This window comes from Triticum aestivum, chromosome 7B, assembly GCF_018294505.1.
Source record: "Triticum aestivum cultivar Chinese Spring chromosome 7B, IWGSC CS RefSeq v2.1, whole genome shotgun sequence".
In the NCBI taxonomy this organism is placed as follows: domain Eukaryota; kingdom Viridiplantae; phylum Streptophyta; class Magnoliopsida; order Poales; family Poaceae; genus Triticum; species Triticum aestivum.
The window spans coordinates 713,958,527-713,978,577 of record NC_057813.1 but is presented as its reverse complement, the minus strand read 5'-3'; the positions used below and the strand labels follow the sequence as shown (position 1 = coordinate 713,978,577).

Genomic DNA, 20,051 nt, shown 5'->3' with positions numbered 1-20,051 from the left:
TTCAAGAGGAAGAGTGAGACTCAACAAATCGTCATTGACTTTGCAAATGAAGCTCAACGCCAACATGATGCAAAGATCTTGACAATAAGGAGTGACAACGGCACCGAGTTCAAGAATTGCACCTTGGATGAGTTTCTTAGTGATGAGGGGATCAAGCATCAATATTCTGCACCATATACCCCTCAACAAAATGGTGTCGCGGAGAGGAAGAACCGGACGTTGATGGATGCGGCAAGAGCTTGTAGCAAGGCGAGACTAGTCATGACATCTTAGGTGGGGGCAATGCGGGGGGCTCGATAGGGGCAGGTAGGGCTTTTTTGTTTTTCAGCTACTGCTTGGATTAAACAGCTATGAGCAGTAGCAAGGCACGCCCATCGCAACCGAAGGAGAAGCATGGAGGCGAACAGTCGTAAGAGAAAGAAGGGAGGAGGAATATGAAGGGAAGATAGAAGGAAGGAGGAAGAAAAGGAATGGGAGAAAAAATTGACTGATGTCATAGGCAACTTACAGATAGCCACGCCCATATAACACATATGTTATTGTATAGGACAAGTTTGTTAGTCCACTTAAACAATGAGTTTTATCTTAAGAGCTTGTACATAAACATGAATGTATGAAAACACATGGCCATGAGGGGTAGGCCGGTAGGAGAGCTTGCATGCAAAGCATCAGCCTGCAGCACATTCTTGGAAGAATAGTATTTTCAAAATTCAAAACTATATATTTTTTCTTTGAGTTTTTTATATCTCCTAGTAGTTTTGTGCATTATAGAACAATCTATCAAGATATTTACATATAATAAGATAGAAAAGAAAAGTAAAAAAGGGCACAATATAACATATAAAATACTATATATGTGGTTTTTTCGTCATCTTTATAGAACTCACTTTTTAAAGAAGTCCAAAACTAATAATACGACAATTTTGAGGATAAAAGGCTTATACTTTAGAATTGTTATATTCATACTAGTATACATATGATTTTGTAATGTTGAATTGTAACATTACCAACATAATTATATGGTTAATAATGTTAAATATCACAGAGCAATAAATATGACATCAATGGAAAATCTCATAAATATTTTGTTACAGAAGTCAATACAAAAGTAAAAATGTTTAGTATAAATAGGTGATGAGGTTTTGTTTTGAATCGCAGTAGGTGTCCCAAATGGTACATATACCATTATTTTCGCAATCATGTATTATGTTGGATTTAGGAGATTTGCATATAACAAGAACATTGCATTCTTCATATTCTGTGAATAAGGCTAAAACTGCTACATGTAGAACAAGCCAAGTAGAGGGCAGGGGCAGAGCCAGGATTTGAGCATAGGGGGGCCAAACCAAGTAGATGTAAAAAAATATTGTTCAACTTTTTTATGGAGAACAAGGTTGAGAACTTGCACATCAGTCTCATTAACAATCATTGAGAAGCTAAAGCATCGGCTTAAAGAAAAATGAATGCATCTTAATGTAGTCGTCGGCGTTTTTCTCTTCATAGTAGAACAATTTTAAGTTAACAATTAGCTATAATGTACTATACGGTTGGCATGCGGAAATTTTGCATTAGAAATAGAAACTCGTACAAGGTAATTTGCATCACTATAGTTTTTAGGACAGATACAAGATATGAATTCTTGATAGCATCTCAAACAGGCCCTGATCTCAAACTACAGAAAGAAACAAGTAAAATCTGATGTATAATTTCAACACTGATACGAGAATTGAGAGAGATTAGTATAATTTGGATCACGACAATTTCTACCACACATACAAGATAAGAATTCTTGATAGCATCTCAACTCAGAAAACAAAACAATTAAACTCTGATGTATGATTTTGGTACTGATACGAGATGAGAATTGAGAGAAATTTGTATAGAGGGTGATTTTTTAATACCTTGTTGGCTTAAACAGTGAATTAGGTTGTGCCGCCCACTCGTCGTCGTCGTGAGATTACATATTAGAGGCAGACAGGCGGCCAGGGCATACGACGACGACAACAATCTCTAATGCCATCCACGTACGTGCTAGTCACGGACAAAGAACGCAGCTCCAGGAGGCTACCTTGTTAATCTGGCCACTAATGGGCTTTTACCATGGGCTTTTCTTTGAGTAGCGTTTAGAACTTGAGATGGGGGGGGGGGGGGCGAGTATACGTGTACGTGTGAATGAATCGTTGGTTGTGGGGGCCAGGCCCCTGCTCGCCCCCCTGGCCCCACACCGGTTGAGGGTCTATTTAGATGGAACTTTTTTGGACAAACAAAATCTTGGTTTGCTTGGGTACGCCCTGTTGTTTTTTAATCAAAATGCAGGCGAAGCAAGGATGTGGAAAATCGCCGCCAAAGATCTGTCTGTCAAATTGTGCATTAGCTAGGCCACCAAATATAGAAGTTGTGCACAATCTCTTTCTTATCCTGTTACTTTCTGCTCCTCTTCTCAGACGCACAACACAAGCCCCAAGTAGAGAGCTGCTTGTTCTCTCGTATTAGAAGTCTAAAAGTGATGTAACATAGCAAATAAGTATTACATCGATAAACAATCAAGGTTTATCGAACCAGTAAAAATTATCTATTGATGTCACCCGAAACTAATTGAACCAACAGTATCGTACATGCAAGGAGAAGGGCTTTGGATCCGTAGGACCAAGGCTCGTAGTGCCAATGTTTTTGAACTGTATTCCATGCAAATTCACACTTCTAAGTCAGAGAAGGAGAATCTTAACGCGGGTGTTGATGTGTTTTCCTTTTTATGTTATGGTCTAACTATTCTCCTCCTATTTATGTTGACAATTAACAAATCATTTATACTTTTGGCTAACAGAAAATAATGGTCAACTACCTTACTAGACCAATTAGGTCCTATAATCTCTTAGAAGAACTATTCTCATACCAGTTCCAAGCGGATGGATCACTTGTAGCTGACCAAACCACTTCAAATGTTGTTGTTGATGATGATGGTGATATTGATGATAGTGCAGACATAAAGGAACTTAACAATTGATACGTCTCAAATGTATCTATAAGTTTTGCTTGTTCCATGTCATTTTAATTAAGTTGGCAGACTTTTGTCACCAATTTAAATCATTTTATATTATTTTTATGGAGTAACCTATCAGTCCAGTGCTCTAGTTGTTTTTTTTGGACTTCTTTTAGGAAAACCAATTTTATCGGGCTCGAAAAAATCCAAAAAAAAATCACCGAACATCTAAGGTCCAAAAGTTTTGGGGGAGCACCTGTCGGGTGGGACCAATGAGCCACCAATTTACCGGCTTCTGGTCCATGTGCCTTCATATACTTCCAAAACCCTTTGGGAATTTATCGCCATGATTTTTTTGCCGCCGCACACCTCTATTTCGTCAAGATCCAATCTGAAGACCGTTTCAGGTAGTCTGTCGGAGGGGGAAATATTCATGGTGGCCGTCTCCATCAATTTGAAGGCCACCATGATCGCTGGTGAGTAGTTTCATTTAGACTATGGGTCTGTAGCAGTAGTTGTTTGGTTCTCCCTCTCATGTTTCTATATACAAAGATCACGTGAGCTGTCCTACATGACCGTGATCCATCTGATGTAAGTCTTGCGGTGTATTTTGTCGGGATATGATGAATTGTCACTTTTATGATCAGATCTATCCATGAATTCTTTTGAGATCTATTTGGTTTTCTTTTTAGCATAAATCCTATTCATATATGTTCTCCTATTTATTCTTCTTTTTCTGACCAAGTTAGAGGTTTGATCTCCAAGAGGGAGTTGTGTATGACAATTGGGTTCAATCTTGCCAATAATCTACCACAGTGAAAAAACGTGAAATGGCTTGCATTGTATTGTTAACGTTAAGGATAAATATATGATTACGTAGTTGTCCTTTGAACGTAGGGGGAAGACAATATTTTCATTGACTTCATGTCACTACTGAATGCAAATACTCTATTTTACTTAGTACATTGAGATGCATGTTGGATACTGGTCTTGGGGTGGAGTATTAGCTATAGATGCAATCACATTGTGTTCTAAAAATATTGGGACTTGATGCTCATATGCTAATTATGCCATGGATAATCCTACTCACAAATACTGCAATTTAATTGCTGCCCAACTGTACTTTGTTCACCACACCGGTGCAACCTTTTTGGAGAGAACCAATAGCGAACCTACGGATCCCGGTCCATATTCTTCCTATAATCTTTCAATCGCAATTTATGTCTTTTTTTACTGTCTTACCGCATTCAAATCTTCTATACGCTAATGCTTTTAATTCCTTTGAACTAGCAAGTCTAGTGAGATTGACAACCTCAGTAGTTTAGTTGGGGACACAAGGACGTTTTATTTGTGTGTGCACGTATCCAACACTCGTTGGAATCTCGTAGCTCTCATGGATTTGATAAACCTTGAGGTCACTTGAGAGAAAGTGTTGATTGTTGTAAACCCTTGCACTTGGGGGCCCAACAGCTTCCTAGTCGAGAGGAAGCAACAACTATGCGATTCCAGTGGATAGCGACGAATCTGACTCTGATACAATTGGTCGACGTAGTCCTAAAGTTGATATGGATGGCAAGCCATCAAATAAGAAGCGCAAGTGTGCCACATCGTCACCTTGCAAGAATCCAAGCCAACGCAAAGCAAGAAACAAGTGCAGGATATGTGACGATGAGATGGCATCAAGTATTAAGAGACTAGCGAAATCTCTTGCAACACCTCCCGTCCCCCGTGCAACCAGTCCCACCTCCAGATCCTTATGCAGATTTGTGGAGGTCTATAAATGCCCTCCCCTTATCAACGAAGGACAGGCTTGTATTTGCAACCCATTTGTCGAGGCCAGATCTAGATGCTTTTCATTGTTACCTCCAACCATGCCAACAATGCAATGCTTGAAGTGTTTCGAGCTTCGGTCTGAGGATGCCCATTCCAGAGCTGCTCCATAAACCGCCTCTCCGTATGTCAATCATGTTTTCATCTATTTGTTTGATTATCAACTATTGTTTATGTTGTGGCATAGTATTTTCCTTTTGTTGTTATTACCATGATGCTGTGGAATCTACTTTTCCATGCACGCTAAGGCACACGCACACCTTTGACACATCTCGCTGTAAAAAATGATCCCGCAGTTTGTCCCTGCCGTCTTGAGTATGCAGTCCATATGAACAACAGTGTAAGGCCACATTCTTGACCATGCTATGATCAGTTGTAAGCAAGAAAATTTTATGCAAGTGTGTGAGGATGGCTTAAATCTTTCGGCAGACAAGAACAGGAGATTAGTGCCAATATCGTGGTATACACATCACCGGATCCGTGGCGCAATGGTAGCGCGTCTGACTCCAGATCAGAAGGTTGCGTGTTCGATTCACGTCGGGTTCAAACCCCCGATCTCAAATCCGGTTCCTTTTTCCCCCCCTCCCGTTCCACCGATTTTTTCCTCCGAGATTCGCACCGCGTCACTGCCATCACTCTCCCCCCCCCCCACCCCCCCACCAGCGCGGCAGCCGCCATGGATCCACCGACCAGCCCCGACGACGAGGCGGCGGCCTTCTTCCGCGCCGCGCCGCCCTTCCGCGACCGCGACGCCGTCGCCGCCAGCCTCGCCGCCTTCGTCGCCCGCCACCGCGCACGCGCCGCCGCCGGCAAGTCGCCCCCTGCGAACCAATCCCCAATTCTAGGCTCGCCTCGACGGAACTGAAAGAAAGCTCCTCTTTTGTGCGCGCTGCAGGCGGTGGTGGTGGAGGAGGAGGAGGGCCCCCGGCGGCGGCGGCGGGGGTGGTCTGCGTCACCTCCGGCGGCACCACGGTGCCCCTGGAGCAGCGCTGCGTGCGCTACATCGACAACTTCAGCTCCGGCCAGCGCGGGGCCGCGTCCACCGAGTACGTGCCCGCTCCCATCCCCTGCCGCCAGCCGCGTCCCTGCCTGCCGAGACTGACTGACTGACTGACGGCCGTTCGTGCGAATGCGAATGCAGGTACTTCCTCAAGGCCGGCTACGCCGTCGTCTTCGTCCATCGCCGGTGAGTCTTCCCGGCTCAGAGATTTCTCAACCAGGCTACCTCAGCTAGTCAACCAATTTTTTATCCGGATGCTTCTAGCCTTAGTTGGTTTCCACGAGCAGCAATTTTTTATTCAGTTATTATGAATGTCAACAGCGAGTCGACAGTTGAGACTCACTCTGCTCCTCTTTGCAGCGGGAGCAAGCAGCCGTACTGCAGGTTTCTTCCGGAGGACTCGTTTCTTGACCTTTTCGAGCTCGGCGAAGGATCCGAGATCCAAGGTCTGCTCTGTGGTTGCAGTCCTGAGTCATCCATTTCATGCAAACCGTACCAGATCCATCTGTGCCTCTTTCTCACTCTTGTTACAAATCCATGCTGTTTCATGTTCTTTGCTTCCTTGTCTCTGTATCCTGCTTTGCAGTAGTTTAAATAAATGACTCTGCATCCTGCTTTGGAACTTATGTGCTCATTTGAGCTACTTGTCTCAGTCCCAGAGTCTCACACTACAGTGGTCAAGACCGCGATTAGCAGTTATCGCAAGGTATGTCGATAATTTACAGACACCACTATTTATTTATTTATGCCGAATTCACTTGTGGTGCATCAGCTGCCACTCAGATTGAAGACATGTTACCATGACCACTGGCTTGTATTCTCTTGATTGCAGGCAATCGATGAAGGTCTACTTCTGAAACTTCCTTTCACTACAATTTTCGAGTACCTTCAGGTATTGCACGCCTATTTCCTACCAGCACATGCTGCTGCATATTATACTGCCCATAAAGCATTTTTGTAGGATGTTGGATCAGAGATGGTATATTATTGTCTTTTGTGGTTCCTCACGAATTCATCACAGCTTTGGTTCAGTGCCTTGCCGGGTTATACTGAGGATAATGTTGGAAGAAAACCACTCCCTCTGGTCACGAATATAAGATGTTCTAACTTGTTTCTGAATCGGATTGTGTATAGACACGTTTTAGTCTGTTTGTTCACTCATTTCAGTCCGTATGTGGCCCGTATTGAAATATCCAAAGCATCTTATATTTGTGAACAGAGGGAGTAGGATATAATATGTTTTTTTTTTGCACTCGGTCTTAGAAATGGAATGTAATACTTGTGGCAACTAGTCATTAATTTATTCAGTAAAAGCTTAGCTACGGGTTCATGATGCGTTCACCCTATGAATGAGATACTGATGCAATACATGTTTCTGTTTGTATTGCGAACAGTTACTGCAGCTTGTATCCACTGCTATGAATTGCTTGGAGCGCCATGGAATGTTTTATTGTGCTGCTGCAGTGTCTGACTTCTATGTTCCATGGGAGAGTATGGTAGGATCTATATCTTCATTTATTTTTTGTGTGCTCACTATTTATATTTAAACAGACCAATATGTTAGTGCATAGCGGATGATCACGGCGATAGGTTTCTATATTGCCATCGTCAGTGTACTTGATTTATAAATTTGCTTTGTCATTGTGTAGAGGGCATAGCAAGGTTTAACAAGTCACTTGGTCCAATGAAAATCAGTTTGTTGAAAGGAAAACTTATTGATAAAAATGTTCAAACTGCCTTGATGCTTAATGTTTATTATCCTCTTATGCTGTCGTGTTGCCTGATACTTTAATAGATTAGCGTGCATCATGTTAGGGTTACCTGAAACACAAAAATCTTGAAATCCTCCCTCCCTCCCTCCCAAGATTCGCATTTGCAGACGGAGGGGAGTGACAGAAGTGACATGCACAAGTAGTTGCAGCCTTGCAAGCATTATTATGACACACATACTTGTGGTGGTATTGCACTAGTATCTGGAGGTTAATATTTGTTGATAGCACTCAGAGCACTGGTCTGTGAAACGTCTGCTAAGATACATAACGATTTGGCACCATTACAAGGTCTATTCCTCCTGACACAATCGTTATCGCAGGCTAAACGTAAAATTGAGTCAGCAGGTGGCCCTTTGAAACTGGTTTATCAACACAACGATTATATTTAAACAAACGAATCAGTCAGTGCCTAGCGGATGATCACGATGATAGGATTCTATATTGCCATCGTCAGTGTATGTGGTTTATAAATTTGCTTTGTTCGTTGTGTAGATGGTGTAGCAAGGTTTAATGAGTCATTTGGTCCATGAAAATCATTTTGTTGGTAGAAAAATATATGTGAGAAAAATGTTCAAACTGATTCAATGCTTAGTGTTAATTGTCCTCTTATGCTGCCATGTTGCCTGATACTTCTTTAATAGATTACGTCCATCATTCAGCATCATGTTAGGCTTACATGACAACACACAAATCTTGAAATGCTCCCTCCCACCCGAGATTCGCATCTGCAGGAGGGGAGTTACAAGTGACACACACAAGTAGTTGCAGCCTTGCAAGCATTATGGCACACATACTTGTGGTGGCGTTGCACTAGTATCTGGAGGTTGATATTTGTTGATAGCTGTCAGAGAACTGGTCCGTGGAACTTCTGCTAAGATGCATAATAGTTTGGCACCATTACAAGGTCTCAGTTGTTGTTCATCCCTGACAGAATCGTTATCGCAGGCTAAACATAAAATCCAGTCAGCAGGTGGCCCTTTGAACATGCAGCTCAGTCAAGTTCCTAAGATGCTTTTCATCCTCAGAAACCAGTGGGCTCCTTCTGCGTTTTGTGTATCCTTCAAGGTCAGGTTCTTCGTCCTGTCCCTTTCCTGCACCTTCTAAATTCTGATGTAAGCTAGTAATGGCTACCCCCTTTTCTGCTTTCAAGAAAAGTAACCGAACTCGGTACTTCCTGTAAGTGTTGCCATACTGTATGATCTAGATCCAGCGTAATGATTCTGATTGTCCGCAATGCGTACCTGCAAAACTGCAGCTCGAGACGGATCCAGACATCCTTATACAGAAGGCAGAGGCGGCTTTGAGAAAATACGGTATGAATGTGGTGGTGGCGAACGAGCTAGCGAGCTACAAAGACGTGGTTGTCATGGTCACAAGCAGCGGGAAGACGACCGTGAGCAGGCGGAGCAAGGAAGACGACCTAGAAGAGCAGCTCATCGCTCTCCTGGTTAAGATGCATTCAGATCACGCTAAGCAGTCCAATCCGGAGCAAGAAACATGAGCTGGTGTGTTAATGAATAAGGAGGTGCTACAAGTTATTGCGCTCATCCTGGTTTAAACGTACCGGTAAGCAGAGTACTCCCAACGAATCCAAAATAAGTGTCGCAGCTTTGAACTAAGGTTGAACCCACAACCTTAGTTCAAAACCGCGACACTTATTTTGGATCGGAGGGGGTCGCATTTTCTTTTGAGAATCGCATGTGCGGTCATCTCCCTTATCCCTTGTGTTATGCTACACCAGTTGAGATGCATGTCTTTATCGGCGTGGGCGGTGATTTGGACTGGACAAGTCTCACCAATTCAAAGTTTCAAACTCCAAATCTGAAATGTGTCTATTGTGAGCGATTCAAATTTGATTAACAGGAATCTAGGCTCCTTCACCTGGACTGCATAATCTACCATACCTACAACACCTTCAAATGCATACAGGGATCGGCACCATTGGTGGTTCAACCAGTTCTACAGTGAATGTTACAGGCTAAGTTTGGAATGTGATGAAGCTCCATTTTTTGTTACATATACTACTACAGAACTAGGCTCACAAAATACAACCATGCACAGGTGTGTGAACGTGCACAGGAAGGGCATAGCAGCAGAGATCATGAATGTTCAGGGTTATGAAGCATGTTGAGTTCTATCCGAATGAATGTTCTCTTGCTTACTCAAAGTCAAAAAAGGATACCCAAGGAAACTGAAGTATTCTGCTGGGGATTTAATATCCTACGGTGCCAGCTGGAGAAAAACAACGATCGTTTCGACACACGTTGGCCCTTGTTGAACATGTTATTTACAGTTCGGACCTCAGAGAGGCTAGTTTGTCAGGTGAGGTCGCCACTTCACCTAGGTCATCAATGGTTTTGTCCAACACACGTAAAGCTCGATCATGTGCTTATGGATACCGAATAGGAACTAAAGTTCCCCCTCATAACAGTGCACGCTCTTGAATGAACTAAAGTTCCCCTTGATAACAGTGCACACTATCATCAAAATAAATTGAAAAAAAGACAGTGCACGCTCTTGAACGTATCAAGACAATTCCGGGCCTTCCATCAAAAAAGAAGAGAGACAATTTTGGGCCATGCCCTCATAATTCTTGTTTCAAATTCTATGACGATGGTCACAGTGACGTAAAACATCTTATATTTATTTATAGAGGGGGTACATGATACTATTGTATGATACTAGCTCCACAATGCATACTATCATAGCTTGGTATCATAGTGACCTTATTTATTGCCATGCATGTCACATAATAGTAGATCATTTAATATGATACGATATATCATATCATGATACTTAATCCAATTTCCCCTCAGCAAAAATGCCTAATTGGCATGCATGTGACCAGCCTGAAACTCAATGGCATGCCACCCATTCAAATTTGAGCTGGGATGGTTGCAACGGGATCCGCAAAATGCCAAGAATCTTTGTCATAGGCCTATTGTTGATGGAACGCCAATCCAGAGATAGAATTTCAAAATCTGTGCCACACGGCAATTCCTAAGTGGCCGATTGAAATATATCAACGAGATATACAAAAGAGGAAAGACAACACCTCTCTGCAGTAATTTATGAACTCGATAAAATTGCTGAGACTCACACACTGACACTGTTTGCACAAGAGAATTATAATTAAAAACAACACATAGCAGGAGTAGGTGTTTTCAATGCACAACATCATGATATTGCCCGAGTAACTTCCGCTCCCAAACATTGACTGACGTATGAACAAGAGTTGTAGGCTTACAAAGTTTCCTTGTTTTCAGACGTTGCTGTATAGTTTGGTCATCATTACTTTGTTAGCGATAGTAGTTTTAAGGTTTAGAGCATACATCTTACACATGTTTTCCACAATAAGGGATACAAAAAGAAATTTGTAACTACAAATAATATAAATCATTAGTAACTTCTAAACAATATTCTACAAGGTGTGCTATAACAAATACAAAAAAGTCTTTCCAAAGCTATATGAAACTATACTTTTTATTGACTTTTTTGTATGTCCAGTACATTTGTGCATTATGGAATAATCTAACAAGATATTTACAGATACTAAAGTAGGCATAAAAACATATAAATACACAATAAGTGGTTTTGTCATCCTATATTTGTGGTTTAGGTTAGATACAATTCAGCTCAACAAAAAATCTAAAACTAGAAATAACCCAAATTCCATGATAAAATGTTTATAATTTAGTATTGGTGTTCAACTAATATGCATCTAATTGTAACATTTAATTATAATATTACCAACGCAATTGTGTGATTAAATATTGTTAAAATAGAATATTATATAACAGTTAATGATTTCTGATAGATGTGGCATCAACAAAAAATATCATTAATATTTAGTACATTAACAATACAAAAGTATATTTATTTAGTATAAATAAGTGATAATGTTTGTATTTAATCATCCTAGGTCAACTCGATGAATACGATCCAATCATCAAGGAAAGCATGCGTTGCCTAGCGCCGGAGAGAATTCACACGGAGAAATCATCCAGCCACGCCATGTTCTTCACTAGATGAGTGTATTATAGAATCCCACACAAGAAGTATGCAAGAAACAACCAACCATGTAAAGGGGGGATAACGAGGGAAATGAGCACGAACGACCGGGATGAAAGGAGAGCAGGGCATGATAATGAACTACTGGCTGGGGGACAGGGTTGTCATCTTCGTTCTGCTGGCACTCCATGGTCCTCGGGTTGGCGCATAAGCGAGTCGAAAGAATCTCTCTAAAGGAAAAAGATCTCTTTGAAGGGCTTCTCTAGCAACTGGACTGACCCATTAGCACAGAATAGTGGAGAAAAATGGAGCAAACGTGGGAATCGAACACACATCTCCTCAATAGTTGCTAGGGATGCTAGCCACAGGGTCTGTGTCGAGTTTGTGGTGAAACTGTAGGCCGCGACATACTTGAGGTAAAATGACCGGTTTTCTGCATCGTTTTTTGATTTATTTTTATACCGGTTTTCATTGTTTTTTCTCTATTTTCATTATTTTTTCTTTTCTCTATTTTTTTTGTTTCTTTCTCAATTTTGATTGCCTATTTTCTTTTTTTCTCATTTTTCATCAGGTTTTCTCTCTCTCGGTTTTCACTGTTTTCTACACACATTCTTGGTATATATCTAATACACTTTTAGCACACATTTAACATTTCTCAAATACAAGATCAATTTTTTTAATACCAAGTCAACATTTTTCTATACGCATTCAACCTTTTTCAAATGCTTGATTAATAAGTTTCAAATACAAGATCAACATTTTTTGAATACATGGTCAATATTTTTTCCAAAAACATTTACCATTTTTCAATGCCTGATTAACATTTTTTCTATACACATTTAACATTGTCCAAATGCTTGATTAACTTTTTCCGAATACTTCTTCAATATTTTTTCAAATCCTTGATTAACATTTCTTATATACATGACCAATTTTTTCATTTTTTTAATACATGATCACCATATTTTCTATACACATTAAACATTTTCGAAATGCTTGATTAAATTTTTTGAAATACTTGCTCAACATTTTCAAATGCTTGATTAACATTTTTATTGACATGATAAAAAAATTTCATCAGTTTTTAATACTTGGTCAATATTTTTTCTATAGACATTGAACATTTTTCAAATGCTTGATTAATATTTTTCAAATAATTGTTCAAATTTTTTTCAAATGCTTGATTAACATTTTTTAAATACATGATCAATTTTTCATAAACATTGTTTTTTTGTATACATTTTTCATAGACGTCAAAAACATTTTTTTCTATACACATTTAATTTTTTTCAAATGTTGGTCAACGCTTAGAAATGTTTTCTATAAAGTGCTTTTATAATATAGAATATCTAGAAATATAACTAAAGTAAAATAAAATAATAAATAAAAACAAAATAATAAAATAGAAAAACACGAGAATATGGGCTGTGGCTTGTGGTCAACGGCGCGATGGGCCGGCCCAATATGGATCTCACCTTCATCGACACTTCCTCTTGTCTCGTTGTAGGCGAGACAATCAGGGGACGTCCTATGTGTCGCATTTTGCGGCAAATTGCTATCGTATCGCACAGGGGGCACCAATGAGTGGGCCAGCCCATTCGCAGCACTGCAGTGAGGGAACAAATGCGGTATCTAGAAATAGAGCGCCCCCCGTAGGGGATCGAACTCGCCACCTCTGGTTATTGAATGCATGTCGCTAGCCACTCGAGCTAAGAGCGCATTGGTGACTAATATACACCGCGGAATTCTAAAAGCACCAAGGAGAGGGCAGCTCAAAGATGTATTGTAGCAACCGGGCTGTGTACTGTAATTACACGAACAAGCCAAGGTAGAGTTTCTTTTCGAAGCACCAAATCTTTCTTTTTAAAACGTGAACATTTTTTAAAAACACAAATAAAATTTCGAATTTCAAAAAAATTTTGTTTACACAAAGGATAAACAAAAATTAGAAACTACAAAAGTATTTTGAATTTGTGAACAATTTTTTTTTGAAAAAGCAAACATTTTTTAAATTCCGAACAACTTTGAAAGCCTGAACATTATTTGTAGCTCCCCGAACAATTTTTTAATTTGTGAACAAATTTTGAAAACAAGAACATTTTTTGAAATTGTGAACAAAACTTTGAAACCACAAACATTTTTTGAAATTCTACTTTTTTTTTGGAATTTGTGAACAAATTTCAAAATGAGAACATTTTTGAAATTCTGAACGATATTTGAAATTTGCAAAAAAGATCGACAAGAAAAATAAACTTGAAAAGGAAAAGGAGACGAATTAAAAAGAAAACAAAAAATATATTTAAAAATAGATGATGAAAATATTTTTGAACAAATTTATAAAAATATATTTCCGAAAATCATATTTTTTTAGAAGAAACAGGAACATTTTTCCAAATTCGAAAACAAAGTTTGGAGATGCAAACATATTTTGAAGTTCCTGAACAATATTTGAAAACATGAACATTTTTAAAACTTGTGAACAATTTATGAAACATTAGAAAAAAATTTGAAACTCCAAAAATGATAAAAACATGAAAAGTTCCAAAACAAAATTTGGAGACATAACACTTTCCAAATTTCTGAACAATTTTTATAAAAAATGTAAAATTTGGGAAAAAAGAAAAAAATTAGAAAACATGAAGATTTCTTCAAACGGGAACATTTTTCCAAATTCGAAAACAAAATTTGAACATGCGAACATATTTTCAAACTGTAGAACAAAATTTGAAAACATGAACATTTTTTAAAACTTGTGAACAATTTATGAAATTGAGACATTTTTTAAAACTTTGGAAAAAATAAAACATGAACATTTTTTGCTATTTGCGAACAAATTTTGAAAATGGGAAAAACAATTAACAGCCCAACATTTTTTGGGAAGTGATGAAAATTTTGAAGAAAAGCATTAGCAACAATTTTGGAAAATGAGAACATTTTTTGAAAATCCCGAACATTTTTTGAATTTATGAATAATTTTTGAAAGGACCATTTGTTGAAGTTTCAAATGTATTTTAAAAGCAAGAACATTTTTCGAACATGATTTTTTTTAAAAAAAGATAAAATAACCTTAAAAAAGAAAAAAAGAAACAGTAAATGATAAAAAGAAAGGAAAGAAGAAAAAGAAACAGTAACAGAAACCGAAAAATAAAAAAAAGAAACAGAAAAACCGGTTCAGAGAACCTTCTGGAAGTTTCCCAAAACCGGCTGGAGCAGGTGCACTTTCTACGCAAAAGTGGGCCAGCCCATCTCGTCGCTGCTCGGTCGCTCACCTGTGAGGAGCGCCGGCAGTTTGACACAGAGAGTGTCAAATAGGAAATTCCACATATCAGCACGATGGAAGTGAACTCGAACCCCCAACGCCCAGGTCAACGCCACAAGTGCTAACCATTGCACCAACGGGAGGTTCTCGTTTACATTAGGAAAACTGTTCTCTTTGACCTTTCAATCAGTACTACTCCCTCCGTTCCTTGATGTAAGGTGTATAGATTTTTGAGGAAAAAAAAAATCCAAAATATAAGGTATATTGCGTTGCACCACTCGTCTAGATAATGTTTTTAGGGATTTGATTACATTTCCTTATATTAGGCAAGCTCCTCTATTTGCTCATGTCAATTAGTTAGGTGTAATCTCGCCTAAAACTTGTGAAATTTTCCCTCCATGTGAGTTCTTTAATTTCCATGCCAAAAACTATACACCCTATATTTAGGAATGGAGGGAGTATTATATATCCACTATAAATTATATTTGAATAAAGAAAACATAAATGTGAAAATGCATTCACATAAACCATGAATTCAAAAGAAAAGTTCACAAAAATAGAAAAACTTTGTGAATTTGAAAAAAGTTTATTGATTTTGAAAAAAAGTTCACCAAATTTGAAAAAGGTTCACCGAAATTGAAAAGGGTTCATCGAATATCAGAAATAGTTCATCAAATTCGAAAAAAGTTCACCAAATATGAAAAAAGTTCATCGAAATTGAAAAACATTCATCAAATTTCAGAAAAAGTTCATTGAATTTTAGAAAAAGTTCACAAATTTATTGAAGACTTCGTAAATTTAGAAAAAAAGTTCATAATTTAAAAAAAGGTTCATCAGATTTAAAAAGATTTCATCAAACTGAAAAAAGTTCATTGAATCGAAAAAAGTTCATGAAATTTGAAAAAAAATTTATCGAATTGAAAAAAGTTCATCGATTTTTTTTTAAAATAAGTTCATCAAAATGTTAAAAAGTTCATTCATTTTCATAAAAAAGTTAATCGAGTTTGAAAAAAAGTTCATTGAACTTGAAAAAGTTCAATGAAATTGAAAAAAGTTCATCGATTTAAATAAAAAGTTTATGAATTAGGAAAAAAATAACATCTATTTGTAAACATTTCACGCATTTAAGAAAAAAGGAAACAGGAAACAAAAGAAGAAAGGAAAAAAACGCAGAAAACATATATGGCATTTCCTGTATGTATAAAAGAATGGAAATGAGGTTTGTGTCCACCAATCAAGGTGGTGGCGTTGTGGTTAGTCTCAGGTTAGCCATCAACATAGTGATCCTCGGTTCGATTCTTGGCTGCGCACTTGATCTCCGTTTTTTGAGTTTCAAAACAGGGGGGGAAATGGTACTTGGGCCGAGCGCCAAATAGGAAATGCCCAGCACGGTGGTGGGAGATGGATATCAGGTACAACAGATCGGGCCAAGCTTGATAGGTGGGTGCATGGGCCATGACCCATTCGAGGTTGTTAATTTTGGTGGGCACTTGTGGATCTGGGCACAAAGACAAGACAAGAGAAAAACACGAACAAAATTTTCAGAGCCCCTTATGTAATATGCATTTCATAAACAAATACATGGATGATCTCGAGCTTTATACCATAGAAGATACAGCATAATGGTAAACCAAAGGCCAGAACTGAGAAGAAGTGGCTGAAAGCCCCAAATGGTGTACCAAAGATTAATGTAGATGTTGCTGTGTCGAGGCATAATGGTGAGTTATTTACCCAAAACCATCACATTTGGGGCTAGGGTAACAACTTGGTACCACATTTGGGGCAGGACACAAGAAACCACCATTTTTGTGCCTAACGAGTAACACAGAGCACTGATAGTCGGATAACCTCGCGAAAACAACCAAACTGACTGGTTGGGCCCACCTGTAAGGCTGACGTGGCATGCCTATGTGGAAATTTTGCTGACTTGGGCGAGGGCCCCACATGTCAATGACTGAAGTGTTTATTCTTTTCATCTTTTCTCTTTTATTTCTTTCTCTCTCTCCCTATGGGCATTTAATCGAACAAGTTGTGAGCGCTGAACCACCGACATCACCGGCGCCGCCACCATAGAGGACGTGTGCAGCGGCAATGCCAGGCCAGGCCGTCGTGCCAGGAGACCAGCTCGCGTCTGCGGGCTGCGTTGAAGAAGTGGCTGCCCGTCGGAGGTGGACGCGGACATGGCCGGCGCGGGATCTCGCCGGAGCTCTGCCCGCGGCCCCACGCTGCGCGGACAACAACACGAAGGCGCCGCAAATCCCCAGTTCGCCATCAATGGCGCCGCGGTAGGGAACGGAGGGAGGAGGCAGGGAGCCATCGAGCGGGTGCACCGCCGGCAGCAGGCCGCGCGGCCTGCTCCACTCTTGCATCGTGCGCTCCCCCTGCTGTGCGACCCCGCCTCGTTGCTCCAGTCATGAGCGCCGCTGCCGTCTTCCGACGCCGTCGCGGAGCTCCACGCCGCCAACACCATCCGCCGCCGCCGTTCAGCAATCAAAGCGCCGCCGCCATGCGCCTGCCATCCTTTTTTCTCTTCCGGCCTAGTAGGGAGGGCGACGCGGACGAGCACCTCTCGACCACCAGAGCGTGGTGGCCTCCTTTTTCTCTTTCGCGAGTTTGGTGGCCTGCACCGTTCCTGGCCGCCGCCGGCGAGCTCCACTCCAACTTCCCTGCCGCTCCCATCCTCTGCGTGACCTGTTGAAGAGATGAGGAGGAAGAAGGCAATGTGTGGATGACATGTGGGGCCCTCGTCCAAGTCAGCAAAAAATTCCACATAGGCATGCCACGTCAGCCTTACAGGTGGGCCCAACCAGTCAGTTTGGCTGTTTTTGCGTGGTTATCCGACTATCAGTGCTCTGTGTTACTCGTTAGGCACAAAAATGGTGGTTTCTTGTGCCCTACCTCAAATGTGATACCAAGTTGTTACCCTAGCCCCAAATATAGTGGTTTTGGATAAATAACTCCATAATGGTGGGGGAGCGAGTGCAGCGAGCTGCAGAGATGGCGATGGCAAATTTCTGGGGGCCTCGGCAATAGTTTATGGAGGCTTGACTAACCCGGAGATTCTCGAGGCACATGCTTGTTGCGAAGCTTTCTCTTTAGCAGCTGATCTTAATCTTCTGAATATGCTCATAGCTACTGATTGTGCCACTACGGTCAGCCACCTGAAGGAGAGGTACTTGGGTCCTTCTTCTATGATAATCAGGGAGATTCAAACAAGACGGCAAGCTTTTTCAAGTGCTCAAATAGTGCATGAAGTGCGGGAGGCGAATTTTGAAGCACACAATTTGGCAAGGGCGACTTCTACACTAGCTAGGGGCCGGCATATTTGGCTTGGTATCACTCCAGAAATTATTTGTATTGGTGACATTATTAATTCATAATTAAAGTGGTACTTTTCTCAAAAAAAAAGAGAAATTTCGAGTGAGTATTGCTTGTATGACCAAAAGTAAGTTCCAAATTATAATAAAAAAATCATAACCAAAAGTAAGTTTTATATATAACTTTAACCATTAATTATGTATAAAAACCAACAAAACAATAGAATTAGGCGCTTGCTATGAATCATCCGACTGATGTGCGAGTAATATCAGCCGCCTGGACCACCGTTGGATTGATCCGCTCGATCCGTGCATCGGAGTTTGCATGCACTCTCTAGACGGTTCGCCGCTGTTCCTTGCACCACCGTCCACAGACAACAGCGTCACCATCCGCAAGGGCTCCATCAAATTTCGGCCACGTGCTTACACACGTCCTTATGTACAACAACAACTCTAGTGGGGTGACCCATTTGGGTCGGCATGGACAAAAGAGGAGGCCCAACGCGCCGACCCGAACCCAAATCGAGTCCACTTCGCGTCCGCGCCAACGCATTTGCGGTCCAAATTTGCACACCAAATGCGTCGGCACGGACGCGGAACGGACGAGGTCATAAATTTGCCTTCTCGGTGTCTGTCACGTCCCCACCTGGCGGTCGTCCAACTACCCGCTGCCTACCTGGTCAGCTTAATTTATGACCTCGGGCCCAGGCGTCAGCGACGTCGGTCGTCCTTTTTTAAGCCGACCATGCGGCGGGGCCGTCCTCATCCGCTTCTAGCCACTCCCTGTCCCCATCTAGCCACACTCGCTTCCCCGTCGCCGGCAAACCCTAGCCACCCCAACCGTGCCAGATGGGGCTCTTCTCCGGCGCCGGCAGCAGCAAGGCCAAGGGCAAGTCCCCCGTCATTCCTGTTTCGTCCCAGTTCCCGCCGGCTCCGCCGGCGCCAGCTCGCCTGCCGAGGCAGCGCGTTAACATGCCAGTGCACCAGGTGAAGTGGCACTAACAGAACCGCGTGCCTCTCCCTACCCCGACGCCACCCTGCCGCATGATTGGCACTTGGATCCGAAGAGGATCCCAGTGCCGGCGGCGCCGTGGTCGGCTAGGGTGCACGCGGAGGAGGTGCGGCGCCGGCGGGCGCTCCTGACGCCGGAGCAGCGCCACGACCCCGCCTACGCATCCAACTCGCCCAACTGGCCTCGCTGGTTCGCCTTCGAGCACAAGGAGGCGAGGCGACGCGGCGTCAACGAAGTCGACCACACCGTGCCACCGCCCTCGCTCGTCGTCCGCGAGGAGGACCAGGCAGCGGAGGCCGCCTACCAGGCTGCCCTTGCGGCGGTCTACCAGGAGAGCGAGGAGGACGAGCGGCGCAGGGCGTTGGCGGCCGAGGAAAAGGAGGCGGCGTACGAGGCGGTCATGGCGCAGGTCATGGCCCTCTCCGCGGCGGGCAACTGAGTCCTGCCGTTGGTGACCCCACCGTCCCCTGTGAAAGCCGAGCCGGAGCTGGAGCCGTCCCCCATCGAGGGCTACTCTTGGATGGGAGTAGTGCACGAGTGGGTCAGCGCACCACCGGGCTGGCTTGGGGCGACGCAGGCGCAGGAGGCGGCGTACCTCGAACACGGCGAGTACCTCGAGATGCTCGAGCGCGACGCCGAAGACGAGCAGCACGAGGCCGAGGAGGAGGCGCGCCAGGCCACGGCGGCACATACGGCGGCATAGCCCGCGCCCGACATGAACGCCCTCTGGAACACGACGTTCCCCTGGGCCGGCCCTACGCCGACGCTCATCGACCTCACGGACCCCGAGGACGACGACGACACTTAGGGCAGCGCGCTGCCTCATAGTTTAGTCTGTTTTTAATTTTCTTAAATGCTAATGTGGACGCG

The 20,051-nt window shown here is 42.1% G+C and overlaps 1 protein-coding gene and 1 non-coding gene across 2 annotated transcripts; both read left to right on the top strand.

Moving 5' to 3' along the window:
• Positions 1 to 5,284: 5,284 nt before the first annotated feature.
• TRNAW-CCA (transfer RNA tryptophan (anticodon CCA)) lies at positions 5,285 to 5,356 on the top strand. Its single transcript has one exon. It is a non-coding gene; the product is annotated as a tRNA-Trp (tRNA).
• A 47-nt stretch (positions 5,357 to 5,403) lies between these two features.
• Positions 5,404 to 9,363, top strand: LOC123159825 (phosphopantothenate--cysteine ligase 2). The gene is made up of 9 exons (XM_044577641.1): positions 5,404 to 5,619; positions 5,706 to 5,856; positions 5,952 to 5,996; positions 6,171 to 6,256; positions 6,464 to 6,516; positions 6,643 to 6,702; positions 7,205 to 7,306; positions 8,528 to 8,647; positions 8,838 to 9,363. Exons 1-9 carry the CDS (start codon positions 5,487 to 5,489, stop codon positions 9,081 to 9,083), a joined length of 996 nt encoding a protein of 331 aa, XP_044433576.1. The 5' UTR covers positions 5,404 to 5,486; the 3' UTR covers positions 9,084 to 9,363.
• Positions 9,364 to 20,051: the final 10,688 nt, after the last annotated feature.

Coding starts and splice junctions, on each gene's coding strand:
- LOC123159825 (XM_044577641.1), top strand. CDS start 5,487: ATGGATCCACCGACCAGCCCCGACGACGAGGCGGCGGCCTTCTTCCGC. Junction 5,997..6,170: donor GTCGTCTTCGTCCATCGCCG/GTGAGTCTTCCC, acceptor TCCTCTTTGCAG/CGGGAGCAAGCAGCCGTACT. Junction 6,257..6,463: donor CGAAGGATCCGAGATCCAAG/GTCTGCTCTGTG, acceptor TACTTGTCTCAG/TCCCAGAGTCTCACACTACA.